Source organism: Octopus bimaculoides, chromosome 5, assembly GCF_046866305.1.
Source record: "Octopus bimaculoides isolate indiv1 chromosome 5, ASM4686630v1, whole genome shotgun sequence".
Classification (NCBI taxonomy): Eukaryota; Metazoa; Mollusca; class Cephalopoda; order Octopoda; family Octopodidae; genus Octopus; species Octopus bimaculoides.
This window is the reverse complement of record NC_142932.1, coordinates 30,796,805-30,812,222: the sequence shown is the minus strand read 5'-3', so window position 1 is coordinate 30,812,222 and position 15,418 is coordinate 30,796,805. Positions and strand designations below refer to the sequence as shown.

Genomic DNA, 15,418 nt, shown 5'->3' with positions numbered 1-15,418 from the left:
TTATTTATCGACCCCGAAAGAGCTGAAAGGCAAAGTTGACCTCGGCGGAATTTGAACACGGGACGGACGAAATGCCGCTAAGCGTTTTTTCGGCATGCTAACGATTCTTTTCTACTCTAGACACAAAGCCCAAAATTGTTAGGGAGGGGACCAGTCGATTAGATCGACCCCAGTATGCAACTGGTACATAATTTATCGCCCCCGAGAGGATGAAAGACAAAGTCGACCTCGGCATAATTTGAACTCAGAACATAAAGACAGATGAAATACCTATTTCGTTATTGCCCACAAGGGGCTAAACATAGAGGGGACAAACAAGGACAGACAAAGGGATTAAGTCGATTACATCGTCCCCAGTGCGTAACTGGTACTTAATTTATCGACCCCGAAAGGATGAAAGGCAAAGTCGACCTCGGCGGAATTTGAACTCAGAACGTCACAGCAGACGAAATACCGCTAAGCATTTCGCCCGGCGTGCTAACGTTTCAACCAGCTCGCCGCCTAAAAGAAGAATACCATTCAATATGCTTTTCTACTCTAGGCATAAGGCCCGAAATTTTTGGGGAGGGGGCCAGTCGATTAGATCGACCCCAGTACGCAACTGGTGCTTAATTTATCGACCCCGAAAGAATGAAAAGCAAAGTCGACCTCGGCGGAATTTGAACTCAGAACGTAGACAGATGAAATACCGTTAAGCATTTCGCCGGCGTGCTAACGATTTTGCCAGCTCGCCGCCTTTCTGACTCACAGATAATATAATCTGTGGAACTGGCAAAGAGGCTCGCTTTGCAACCACGGTGTTTCGTGTTCAATCCCACTGCACGGCACCTTGGTAGGAGGAAGTAACAGTGCTGTGAATGTCTTTGGGGTCTCTGACAAAGGCGAGAAGGAAAGAAGATTCATAGTACAAAGGAGCAGAATTATGTTATCTTTCATTGTCGTCGGATAACGGAACTGCTGGGTAACCATCTCGACCCCGCTACTGAATGTTCAAGTCTGGTACTTATTCAACCAGTCACACTTGCAGAATCGCTATGTTACGGGGATGCAAACAGACTAACACCGGTTGTCAAGTGGTGGCTGAGACAAATGCAAACACAAACACATACATATACACGTGCGTGCACACACGCACACACACACACACACATAGAGGCACGCAGAGAAATATCTAATATTGTTGTTGTTATTATGATGATGATGATGATGGTGATGATGATGATGATGATGATGATGATGAAGAAGAAGAAGAAGAAGAATAAGAAGAAGAAGAAGAAGAAGAAGAAGAAGAAGAAGAAGAAGAAGAAGAAGAAGAAGAAGAAGAAGAAGAAGAAGAAGAAGAAGAAGAAGAAGAAGAAGAAGAAGAAGAAGAAGAAGAAGAAGAAGAAGGCGGTGAGCTCGCAAAATCGATAACACGCTGGACTAAATGCGTTGCGGTACTTCGCCTGTTACTTCGTTTTGAGTTCAAATTCCACCGAGGTCGGCTTTGCCTTTCATCCTTTCGACGTCGATACATTAAGTACCAGTTGCTTAGTGGTGTTGATCTAATCGACTGCCCCCCCCTCCCACCAAATTTCAGACTTTGTGCCAATAGTAGAAAGGATTATAATTCTTCTTCTTCTTTTTCTTCTTCTTCTTCTTCTTCTTCTTCTTCTTCTTCTTCTTCTTCTTCTTCTTCTTCTTCTTCTCATCATCATCATCATCATCATCATCATCATCATCATCATCATCATCATTATTATTATTATTATTATTATTATTATTATTATTGTTGTTGTTGTTGTTGTTGTTGAAAACTCACAGTTGAAAACTCACAGCTTATTTTGCTGGGTATGATGGAAAGTGTTATCTGTCCACAGCCAGCAGACTAAGGTGACATTTGTTTACTGGTCGTGCTTCAAGGACCCTGCGAAGAATTCTTGCAGTTCCAAGCAATGCTGGTTTTTGTAGGTGTTCTTCTTTCACGCTTGCCCCAATCTTTTTCAGCCATGTTGGTAGTTGAGTGCTGATACTTCCAAGTGCATCTATTACTATTGATATCACGTCTACACTCCTCATTGACCACAACCATCTTCAATTCGTCATAGGGTCACATAATCTCTGTTCAGTAATTTCAAACAGTTCCACTGCTCTCCATTCACTGTGCATTCGTTTTCGGTACCCACTGACAGGTACACCATTCGCATCTACTGGGGCGCTCCATTACTTGTTTACTCCACTTATGTCTTGTAGCATGGCTAGCAGTTGATAGATAGATAGATAGGTTTCTTTATTAGCCACACAGGGCTCAACACAGAGGGGACAAAATACAAATGTAGAGTTTTTCTTTTCGAGGGGGTCGAAAACAAAGCAGAAAAAAAAACAAAAGTGGGGACAACGATGAAAAAAAAAACATCGCAAAACGTTTGGGGTATTTACAAAAAATACGAAATAATACAAAAAATTCCCAATAAACGGGGAGGTTATCCGTGGAAAGAAAAACCTACGAAAAGACCACGGTAACCTCAGTCTTTAGCGTCACAGTTTGTTAAATAAAATTTCTTTTATTTAAGCAAGAAACGTAAGTAACTCTCTGTTTACAAAATTTTAAAACGTTTTATAGAATCATAGTCAAGGTGGCTTCGTCATTTATACGTGCCATTCTTGCTACATGTATCCATCTTTTTTCGAAACATTTGCTAGACAACACTTGCCTCTCTACTCTCACCTTCCTTTTCAAGTGATACTTGAAAAAGTTGATGAGAGATTGACCAGAGAGGAAAGTATTTGTCTCTAATCCTTTCAGACGCGTCCACCAGATGCATTCTTTGGCCATAGCCACAAGTACGATAAATACAGCTCTTCCTTCCCGTTTAAAGGAAGGAGGCGTGACGATATTGACTCGATTGATAAACCGACTCGTCCCACACGCGACAGCAGTCGTTCGACATAAGCCCACAGCTCCGAAATGGTTGGACACTGCACGAGTGCGTGCAGAACGGTTTCATCGCTCTGACCGCATCTCGGGCAGGTCGGCCCCGCATTTCGCGAGCCGTGTCTATAGAGCTTATCCCGAACGGGTAGCGCCTCTCGGTAACACTGCCAGGTCAGGGATCTCTGGAAGTTGTCCATGGGTCCCGGCCCGAAAGTCGTCCTGAACAGGCGGGTCAGGTATTCCTCGTCGACGCCCAGGTTCGCCCCGAGATCGTCGTCGTACCTGCCCTCCACTAATCCCCTATAGAATGACTTCGTTGTGATGCAGCCGCTCAAGGTCGACCCGGGACGGCAAAGTTGTTGCAGAGCAACGCGACACTCACGGTGCCATTCGCCATTCCTCGGCCTCTTTTTGATCCACGACTGCAGCTCGGTCATGGAGACGAGCTGCGGGAAAGCGCGTCGCACAAACGGCGACCACACCTGCTCACCGTCGTCTACGTAGAGCCGGAGATGTCGCAGTCTCAGCGCATGTCTGCGCATCATCAACCACGGCATGCCCAGCCCTCCTTTCAGTGGGTGTTGGCAACAAACGGATCGCCTCACCATCGGAACGCTTCCTTTCCACAAAAAGCGGAAGAGAATGCGCTCCATTTCGGTGATGGCGCGATCGGGACAAGGCACGACGGTCAGGCGGTATTCGATGACGGACGCGATGTACGCGTTCGCCACCTCCGCCCGACCTTTTAGGGACAGCTTCCTCTCGGAGCATTGCCGGCAGAGAGTGGCCACCCTACTCGTTATCTCGTCCCAGTTCTTCTCCGTTTGCAGGTCCGGACCGAACCAGACTCCGAGCAACTTGACCGTCCGTCCAGCGTCCCACTACTGAGGCGCTGCCGGACGGTATGGGCTTGCTCCTCCAGGTGCCGAGCAGCAAACCCACCGACTTATCCCGGTTGATTTTCGCTCCCGTCACCGCTTCGTAGTCTTTCAGCGTCTCGCCGACAAGCTCGATGTGCTCGTGGCTAGACGCTATGACGGTGACGTCGTCCGCGTATGCCGACACGCTCGTCCCGCACCCCAGTTCTCGCGGGATGCCCCTCAGCGTCGCCAGCTTCTGCAGTAGTGGCTCGAGAGTCAATACGTACAGGAGCGGCGACAGGGGGCATCCCTGACGAACCGAACGTGCAATGTCGAAGGGTCCCGATAGACGTCCATTGACGCGAACAACCGAACGGATGCCTGTGTACAAGGTAGCCATCCAGCCGCGGAAAACGGGACCGAAGCCGGCCGCTTCGAGGACGGCCTCCAAGTATCGATGGTCTACCCTATCGAAAGCTTTGGATTGATCCAAATTGATCAGGGCCCCACCCATGCCAGGTTCCTTAACTACCCTCTCTATGATGTAGCGCATCAGATGGAGGTTGTCATGGATGCTCCAGCCCGGCACGGCGCACGTCTGCTCCGTGCCGACCAGTTTCTCGATGACAAGCGCCAACCGCTTGGCTAACACCTTGGCCAAAATTTTCATGTCTGCATTGAGCAGAGTGATGGGCCTAAAGTTATCTATGGCGTCCCCCTTGTTTGGATCTTTCTTCAGCAGCGTTACCGCTCCTCGGCTCACAAAACCGGGAATGCTCCCGTTCTGCTGCCAGTTGCAGTACACGGCCTCCAAGACGTCTCCAACAAGTCTGGCATACAGGTGTAAAGCTCATAGGGCAGACCATCCAAACCCGGAGATTTGTCCGTCGAGCAACCCGCCATCGCGTCCCTCACCTCCTCCGCCGTGATGACCCCTTCGCAGCACTCCGCCTCTCTTGCCGAGAGTCGTGGCAAGCTGTGCAGGTAGGCACTAAAGTCCACCCTGCCTTCTCGCTCGCCACTCCTCCCGAACAGTCGGGCAAAATGCCGCTGAAACGCCTCGCACATCTTGCTCGGCTCGAGCAATTCGCGCCCCTGTTCGTCTACCAGAGACCGGATGGTGGCTCTGTTACCCCGCTGCGCCTCCGCCACCCGGGCCTCTCGTGCGGCTCCAACACCCTCATTCCTCAGAGCACGCATCCTTGCCCTGACAGCACACCCTTCGTGTTTAGCATTGAAGTGTTGGTCGAGGGCCAACCGCGCCGCTAAAACGTCGGATGCGATGCCACTTCGCAATGCCTCTTCTAACTTTATCACTAGCTCCCCCTCTACTCTGTTCCTCTCTACAGTTAGTGCCCTGCTATACCTTATTGTTTCCGCCCTTACTGCTCTCTTGAGGGCAAACCACCATTTGTTGTTGACGATGGCTCCCGTCAAAGCCCTCTTTACTAACGTGCTAATCCGGTCTCTGAAAACCTGTCTCGACGGGAAAGACGCGTTTAGTTTCCAGTAACCGGGACCCTGCCTATGTGCCTTATCTAAGTCTAGCGTACACGTCACAAGTTTGTGATCCGTGTAGCTGACTATGTGGAACTGTGGACATCCTAAACTATCTCTATCTCTTGTCCTACACACTATCCTATCTAGATACGATCTCGACGACCCAATGCGGTTGCTCCAAGTCCACGTTGGCACATTTGGGTGGTCGAGTCGGTACCTGTCAGACAACTGGAAGCGTCTGAGCAGGTCTATGAGGCCTTTGCATCCCCTTCTAGTTTTGTCACTCCCCACGTAGTCTAGATGCGTGTCCAAGGTAGCATTCCAATCCCCCACTAAAAGTAAGGGACGAGACGTTCCCAGGAATACTTCTAGACGTCGAAAGAAGTCTGACCGACCTGTTAAAGGAGGCACATATACTGTCAGCAACCGAAAAGCGCCTCCATCGCTGCCGTCCACATCAAGGACAACCAGTCTACCCTCCGGGTCCGTAAATATCGTCTTTACTTGGAGATCCAGACTCTTGCGAAAAAGAACCGCTGTGCCACTACCGCCCAACCTCGGCAGACAGGGAGAAAAATAAATGTTAAACTGTCCGCCAAACATGGACTTTAGGGCCCGCGGTTCATGGCGTCTGGTCTCACTAATGGCTATGATATCCAAATTGTGTGACTTGATGTCATTTAAGAGGTACCCTTGTTTCCAAGGCGACCCCAAGCCACGCACATTTACACAACCAATCTTCACCATGATTCTATCAAAATTTGTGTTTTACACACGAAAGGAGAGAGAGAGAGAGTTACTTACTGTCCGAAAGTTCTTGGCTCTTGGCCTCACAACCTTCTCTCAGAAGGTTTTTGTATAGTTTTTTTGATGAATATTTTTGGAATCTCCCTACTGTATCCGGGTAGAGAGATTTCAGTGTATTGTATGTGCTCCGTGTTACATGTATGATTTTGATGTGTTGTGGTGGTGTTGTGCGTGGGTGATTGCTTGTTTTCGTGTCATTATCTGTTATGTTAGTGTTTGACCTAATGAATTTCATTAGGTCTAGATTGTTTGTGTTTATCGCTGTCAAACTTGTTGTGGGGTTCTGTGTTGGTGCGTTTTTGTTGGTGTTTTTGTTTTCTGTGGATGTGTTGGTTTCGGGGCTGGTAAACCTCCCCGCTTTGTTTGTTTGTTTTTCCGTTCTTTTTTTCCCCCTTTTTCTTCTTCCCCCCGTGGCCACTTGCCAAGCCTCTGTGTCATCTTCATCTGACATGTCGGAGGAATCGGAGGGTGGGAGGGGAAGGGTGTTGGGGTCTATTTTTGTGTGGGTTGATTTTGTTGTTGGTGGTGTTGGTGCTGTTTCGTGACAGTTGGGATGTGGTGTTTTGGTTTTTGGGGGTGGGGTGGGAGTCTTTTTCGTGTTCCCTTCTTGTGGGGTTGTTGGTGTTGGTGGTGGTGATGGTGCTGATTCTGTTCTTGGTGGTACTGGTGGTGTTTTTGTTTGGTTCGGCTGTGTTGCTGGCTGCTGGCGTTTTTCCATTTCGTTGTACAACTGCTTGACCAGTTGTGCATATGGCGGTGTAGGCAGTAATGCTGTTTTTTTCTTGTGCTTTTCTTGTGGTTGTTGTTGTTGTTGTTGTTGTTGTTGTTTTTCTTTGTATTGTTGCCGTTGTTGTTGCCTTTTCTTCTGGGCTACTGGGCATGTTTTTTGAAGGTGAGTTTTGCTACTACAAACGTAGCAAACTGGCCTTCTGCCTTCGACGAAAACATGAAAAATTGAATCCTCAGTTAATTGGATTCTATGTGGAATTTTTTCCCAGTTTGCTGGATCAATTTGTACCAGGAGTTGAAATTCCTGGCCAATCCAGTTTTGATTGCAACCGGCAGATGCTTCTAGTATGTTTATCTCCTCCTCTATGCCTAGACATATGGCAGATACTAGCCATTCTTCCTCAATTTCAGGAGGCACATTCGAAATTTTTATTTTCGTAACCCTACGACCAAGGTACGTAGGGATCATGAGCAGGTTCTCGTGCTGTAATGACTTAGTGGAGAGGTCCTTCGCTCGCTGCTCGCTGTCTAGTCTTACTTCTATCGTTCCGAATTTCAAACCTCTCGTTATGTAAGTCTTGTAAGACCAAATCGGCTTTAAGCATCTCTCAACATTTTCTTGGGTGAATTTTTCCACTGTCTTTGTCTTTAAATTAATGGTTCTGTAGATGATAGTTTTTTTTTCGATGTTTATCTTAAAGTCCGCGGGCGTTTGAAGATGGACTGTAACGTCCTTTTTACTTAGCATGCTTTTGCATGCAAGTAATTTCTCTTTCGATATATTCAAAATTATTTTCCTAGGCTTCAAAGCCTCGGCAAAGTTCGTTGTGGTGGTGGTGGTGGCGGTAGTGGTGGTATCAGTGGTGAGGACAGTGGTTTTGTTAGCAAGGACATTTGTGTCCTTGTTGTTGCTGCTGCTGCTGTTGTTGTTGTTGTTGTTGTTGTTGTTGTTGTCACTGGTTACGTTGGCAGGCAAGACTGCTGTAGCAGCAGAGTCTTTCTTTTTCTCCATTCTCTCCTTTAACTGTGAGGAAGGAAGACTAGGAAATTTTTTTTCGAACGAAACACTGCAGACTGCAGCATTCGTTTCACAAAAATTTTCATGGCTACAAGACGCCATCGTCTCAAAAAAAATGGCTAGAAAGCCGAAATTGGTTTTTATATCCTGGAAATGTGCCACACAGGGCAGATTTCCGTCGCAAAAAACTTGCACCAGAGAGTCTACAAGTTGTTATACAACTTTGTATATAAAATAAACTTTACAAACAAACTTTTTAAAACATGAAAAAGGCAAAACTTACGGAGCGGACACGTCTACCGTCCGTCCATAGAGATAGATAGATAGATAGATAGATAGATAGATAGATACACACACACACACACACACACACTGATAGATAGATAGATAGATAGATAGATAGATAGATAGATAGATAGATAGATGGATGGATAGATAGATAGCCACGAGGCTCCGGTAGGGGATGGTGGCGAACCCTGCTGTACTCTTCCACCACAACTTTCTTTCACTCTTACTTCCTGTTTCTGTTGTACCTGTAATTCAAAGAGTCAGCCTTGTCACACTGTGTCACGTTGAATATCCCCGAGAACTACGTTAAGGTTACACGTGTCTGTGGAGTGCTCAGCCACTTGCACGTTAATTTCACGAGCAGGCTGTTCAGGTGATCGGATCAACTGGAACCCTCGACGTCGTAAGCGACGGAGTGCCAACAACAACAACATAGGAGCAATATATGAGGGATCCTCTATGAGGTCGCTCGCCATGTGTGAAATAACAGCTAAATTTTCTCAAATCGCATACAGCAGTTTTAAAAAAGGGTGTACTCCTGGAATTTACAAAATGATAGGCTGGTCATTGCCGGAACGCATTTGATCATGAATTTATTTGATCGGGTCTGACTTCGGACTTAATAACAGCAACAACAACAACAACAGCCATAGCCGCACAACCACGAAAGAATGATTAACTTTACACAGCTATGATATACAAAGTATTGCAAATAAAATATCAATCACAAATAATAATCGATTAACAATGATACGGCTGGTTTATTAACTGACAAACTTCAAGAATTAATGCAATATTACATGACATTGTTCAAATATTTAATTAGATATTTTGATTTATTTAATCGATGTTAAGTAACAGATGTGGTGCACCAATATTTAGAGTGCATATCTGTACACATTAGCATTCAGCTACTTTCACATACAAATACCTCAGAATATTTCTGAAACATATTAGTACTTACTTTTGCGTATATTCTTTAGAGATGTGTTTATTCTCTTTACTCTTTTACTGGTTTCAGTCATTTGACTGTGGCCATGCTGGAGCACTGCCTTTAGTGTGGAGCAAATCGACCCCAGGACTTATTCTTTTGTAGGCCTAGTACTTATTATATCGGTCTCTCTTGCCGAACTGCTAAGTTACGGGGACGTAAACACACCAGCATCGGTTGTCAAGCGATGTTGGGGAGACACACACACACACACACACACACACACACACACATATATATATATATATATATATATATATATATATATATATATGGCGGGCTTCTTTCAGTTTCCGTCTACCAAATCCACTCAGAAGGCTTTGGTCGGCCCGAAAGTAGCTTGCTTACGAACGACATGTTCCGGGTTCAGTCCCACTGTGTGTGTGTGTGTGTGTGTGTGTGTGTGTGTGTGTGTGTGTGTGTGTGTGTGTGTGTGTGTGTGTGTGTGTGTGTGTGTGTGTGTGTCTGCACTTTGTATCATTCCGTACAGGAATGTCCAGTAAGCATTTGTCCAGTAATAGCTGCATCGAGTGAACCCACAAAGTGTAAGACTTATTCGAGGATATATTTGACAATTTAATAAAACAACTCTAATCTAGTAAATAAAACTATATATATTTGAATCAGAATCTGTACGTGTGTTCTTGATAAGCTTTCTTATAAAATTAATTTATGAATCTGCCGTTAGTTTCGATGATTGCTTCAATGCAGGCCAGGAATCGTTGACATGTATGCAAATAAAGGGTCTTTATACATCTCGGACTTCACCTGGACAATGTAGCTGTCAGTGAAGCTACGGTTTTGTAAAGATGTCGATTAGTCTTCCTTGCAACAACGCTCCAAAGGTAGTAGTCCATAGGATTTACATATGGCGTGTTTGAAGGCCAGAAGTTTGATGATCCATGATCGCAATGATTGTCAGACATAAGTTCTTGGGATGCGTGGGCTTTGTGAGAAGTTGTTTTCTTGTTGAAATATGTACGGCCTTTCCTTGCGTACTTCATCCATCCAGGGTTTAACAACTGTCTCCAGCATCTCAACCTTATTCAACAGCATTCTAAAATCCTGTGGAAAGATGTGAGGCGACATCATTTTCGTTATTCACTACTTCTGAATCCATCATTTAGTCTTCATCACTTTGAAGATGTCAGATAAATTTGCGCATAACCATCTGTAATTTTCAGTCAGAGTTTGGGCCTTGGTCGACAAGCGCCAAGCCCCAAAGTGCTATATTTGCGAGGGTTTTTGTGTCTCTGCAGTCATGAATCGGTTTCTCCTCAGCACACACGTCTTGTATCGAATGCCCTTGTGCATCACTGTTCTGCTTGTCCACTCCGACAACCAAAATTATTTCGTAACAGACCACATTGATTTTCAGAGATCATCATCGGTAAAGTTTCGAACCCGTTTACTGAACTGTTGTGTCCTTATCGTGACCGAACATTTAGGAGGATTTTTTTTTTGTTTTTTTTTGTTTACCTCTGTTCTAATTGTTGTTTCTCCTGTCCATCTTTTTATCGTCTATCTGTCTGAATGTTTTATTGTCCTCTATTGCGCTTTTGTTCCATTTTTTATATTTATATATACATATAGCGGCGTACGTACACACCTGTGCTCACCTTATGTATATATATATATATATATACATACACACACACGCACATACATACACAAAATTGCGCATAAGCCACCCTTATCATTTATATGCATATATATATATATATATACATACTTACGCACACATACATACACACACACATAAATAATACATACATACATATGTATATTCGTAAGTACATAAACGCTTACCTGTACATACATTCACACTTCACTTATATCTGCAAACAAGAAATAAATGGACGGAGCTTTTTTCGTTAATCAAACCAAATGGGACACAAAGACATAAGCGAAGAGACATCAAATTATATAAACATTCCACAAGCCTTTTGTGTTTAATCCACACACGCTTTGTTCAACACCCGTATATTTATATCCACACGCGCGCGCGCGCACTGGCTGTCACTAGAATGGTAATGCTCACGGTTTTAGGCGTTTGTTACTTCCATTAAATATTAGTATTTTTAATTATGTTTTTATTAGTTTTATTTCTGTATTATTTGTAGGCGGAAGCGTGGAAGTTTGCTTCTCAACCACATGGTTCCTGGTTCATTCCCACTGCGAGGTACCTTGGAGACAGTGCATTTTACTATGGCCCCTGATCTCGCAAAGCCTTGTGAATGAATTTTGTTGACGGAAACTAAAAGAAGCCTGTTGTGTGTGTGTGTGTGTGTGTGTGTGTGTGTGTGTGTGTGTGTGTAATTTATATATTTGTATATCTTTGTGACGTGGAGGCGCGTGGCTTAGTGGTTAGGGTGTCAGCACCATAATCGTAAGATTGTGGTTTCGATTCCTGGACCGGGCGATGCGCTGTGTTCTTAAGCAAAACACTTCATTTCACATTGCTCCAGTCCACTCAGCTGGCAAAAATGAGTAACGCTGCGATGGACTGGCGTCCCGTCCAGCTGGGGAAGACATACGCCATTGAAACCGGGAAACCGGGCCCATGAGCCTGGCTAGGCTTGAAAAGGGCGCATTTATATTTATTTTATATATATCTTTGTGACACATATATTTGATAACCGCTGTTGGTTTGTTAACGTCTTCACAACTGGGTGGTTCGACTAAATAGTCACTGTAATAAGAACCAGGCCTTTAACAAATAAGTTCTGAGGTCGATTTCTTCGTCTAAGACCCTTCAAGGCGGTGCCCCAGTATGGCCGCAGTTCAATAACTGAAACAAACAAAACATAGAAGACGAAGGTGTTTATTTATTGCTTAGCACTATATTTAAGCTCCCATTTCTGTTTTCTTATTTTTTCTATTTTCATAGTTCTATTTGGTAGCAGAGGTTGTACTCATGGAAAATCTGATAAAAAGATAAATGCTGTTGATGTAGAAATACGTCCCTCAGAAATGGAGAATCAAAGGAGAGACGTTATGGAGAGGTTTATATGAATATGTATACGTAGCTTTTGCATGAAAAACTACAATATACCATAATCTTCCATGTGTAATTTATACTAGTTTCGAAACTTTACATGTGGAAATGCGCATGTTTACATTATTAAACGTGGAGGTGCAATGGCCCAGTGGTTAGAGCAGCGGACTCGCGGTCATAGGATCGCGGTTTCGATTCCCAGACAGGGCGTTGTGAGTGTTTGAGTGAAAACGCCTAAAGCTCCACGAGGCTCCGGCAGGAGATTGCTCTGACAGATAATCCAACTGAAATATTCTACATTGAAAGAAAGAGTACTCAAAGCACGTGTGTTGTAACAGAAGACGGGCAAAAGAGCAGGTGCAAATAGTACGTGACACACCTGTCTATAAGCAGGTCCCGCAGTATTTGTGAAAAACGAGTTGTAGATCTGAAGATGTCTGAAAAATTCATTTCGTTCATGATCAAAAACTTGAACGATGGTGTGTCTATATGTGTGAGTTCGTACTTGCATATGTACAAATTTTCTTAACTTTATTTATACCTTATAAACGAACATTCCATTCTTTTATTAACTATAAACTTACCTTAATTATATTAAAATTTCTTCCATCCATTTATTATTCTAATTCTGTTTACCTGCTCTATTTTATCTCCAGTCAACCTGCTTCCGCAGCATTTCGTTCGACTTTATGTTCAATGTTCAAATTCCGCGGGTGACGACTTTGCCTTTCATCTTTTCAGGGTTGATAAAATAAGTACCAGTCAGGCACTGGAATCGATAAAATCGACTGGCCCCCTCCCCCAAAAGTTTCAGACCTCATGCCTAGAGCAGAAAGGAATACTTGTTCTGGTTCTTTACACTTTGTGTTCAGATCTTTCTGCGATTAAGGCGGCGAGCTGGCAGAAACGCCTGGCGAAATGCTTTGCGGTATTTCGTCTGCCGTTACGTTCTGAGTTCAAATTCCGCTGAGGTCGACTTTGCCTTTCATCCTTTTGGGCTCGATTAAATAAGTACCAGTTACGCACTGGGGTCGATGTAATCGACTTAATCCCCTTGTCTGTCCTTGTTTGTCCCCTCTATGTTTAGCTCCTTGTGGGCAATAAAGAAATAAGAAACGTTAGCACGCCGGGCGAACTGTTTAGCGGTATTTCGTCTGTCTTTACGTTCTGAGTTCAAATTCTGCCGCGGTCAACTTTGCCTTTCATCCTTTCGGGGTCGATAAATTAAGTACCAGTTGTGTACTGGGGTCGATCTAATCGACTGGCCTCCTCCCAAAATATTTCGGGTCATGTGCCTAGAGTAGAAAAGATCTTTGCCTTTCGTCCTTTCAGAGGTCGATAAATAAGGCTACCAATCAAGTACTGACGCAGATGGTACTAACTAACCCTCCCCTCAAAGTTGTTGACTTTGTACCTAAATTAAAACCAAAGACACGGTGGTGGGTTGGCGAATTTGTAAGAGCGTCGAACAAAATTTGTGCTAAGGAATTTGTTCCGGCTTTTTAGTTGAAATCCCGTCGAGGCTAAATTTGCCTGTTATTTCTCCGGGGGTCGATAAAACAAAGCGTCATTTAAGTACTGGTCTTGAGTTAATTAACCCTCCCGATGACCTTGTGTCTAAATTAGAAATAATTTTCGTTATTAACATTTTGGGTAACTTGTGCCTCGTTCCTATCAACGAACACCTATCATTTCTCTAAACCCTCCGTTGACCCATGTTAGGTGTTTGTGCTGTTAGCAATAGCTTTAGGCGTGAGTTGTATTTTTTTAAACTTCCGGTGTAAGTAAGAGCTGTTTCGAATCCTTGTATTCATAGGGACGGTTACCCGGGTTTCGTGGCGTATAAGTGACCGGATGACACCATTCCTGCTGAGCGAAACGCTAGTCTGTTGCAGAGTTACACACATTTGCAGCTGAGTGGAGTGAGGGAAGGCGAAATGGAGTGTTTTGTTCAAGAGCGTAATGCACTACTCGATCCAGGAATCAAATCCAAAGATCGTGAGTGCAGCATCCTATTCAATAGGCCACAGGTCATCGTGTTTTTTTTTAATTAAAGTGAGAGAGAGAGACAGACAGACAGACACACAGACACACAGACACACAGACAGACAGACACACAGACAGACAGACACACAGACAGACAGACACACAGACAGACAGACACACAGACAGAGAAAGAGGAGAGAGTAAGAGACAGACAGACAGCAACAGAGACAGAGAAGGAAGAGAGAGTGAGAGACAGAAAGGCAGAGAGAGACAGAGACAGAGACAGAAGAAAGACAGACAGATGGAAAGAAAGGCAGATGGAGAAAGAAAGAGAGAGAGAAAGACAGACTAGCATACAGACAGACAGACAGACAGACAGACAGACAGACAGACAGACAGACAGACAGACAGACAGACAGACAGACATTCATGCAGACATACAGATAGAAAGGATGGAAAATCTACACTAGTTCTTGAATAGTTATTTCTCTGTCAACCTCCAAGATATTCCAAACTTGATCCTTCTAGAGTCCCGACGCAGAGCACAGTATGTCCGACAATATACAAAGAGGGGGATTATTCATCAACGCTATTATATCGCTGCCATATAACCCACCTTATTGTATAATGTCCATATTATGAAATGATATAACGTTTTACATGAGCAAAATAAATGAATGAATAAACAAAAAAATCTAAGAGAAATAATCCGGTCTATCTTTACAGTATCTTGACGAGGAAGGAGCAACGTAAAGGAATAAGATAGCAGGGTCAAATATATAGCGGGGGATAAAAAAAACAAAAAAACAACACTTGTTAAGTCTCACCTTCGACTGTGAAGCTGGTTCGATTCCACGGTACTCCAGAGCAGCACATCTTGTAACAAATGCAAAAACAGGAGTACAACAGTGACATGATTTTGGTGCCAAATAAACAGCAACACCATGTTAAGAACTTTTTTTTGGTTTATGAATGTACGCGTATGTATAGAAACATATGCATATGTGTGTGTATATATATATATATATATATATATATATATATGGTGGTGGTGGTGGTATCGACGAGCAAGTGTGAGTATGTATATTTATGATTATATGTATGTATGTGTGTGGTGTGTGTATTTGGTCGAAGCTGATGGTTTAATGATTGATCGGTTTCGAACGAATAAATAAACTTGAATATATGTATTGTGTCCTCTTTCTTTCACTTTCGTTTGCTCTACCAAACATGTATGTCCGCGTGCGCGTGTATTCTACATGTATGCGTGTGTGTGTCTGCATGTGTGTGTGTCTGCATGTGTGTGTGTCTGCATGTGTGTGTGTCT

General features: G+C 43.9%; 1 protein-coding gene across 1 annotated transcript in view; it reads right to left on the bottom strand.

The window, feature by feature from the left end:
- The window catches only part of LOC106877673 (glycine receptor subunit alpha-2), a 39,716-nt gene extending 24,567 nt beyond the window's left edge, over positions 1-15,149 (bottom strand). Inside the window, exon 1 of the mRNA XM_089352149.1 lies at positions 14,919-15,149. Coding sequence (XP_089208275.1) covers positions 14,919-15,037 — 119 coding nt within the window. The 5' untranslated portion in view covers positions 15,038-15,149. The remainder of the gene's footprint in view (positions 1-14,918) is intronic.
- Positions 15,150-15,418: the final 269 nt, after the last annotated feature.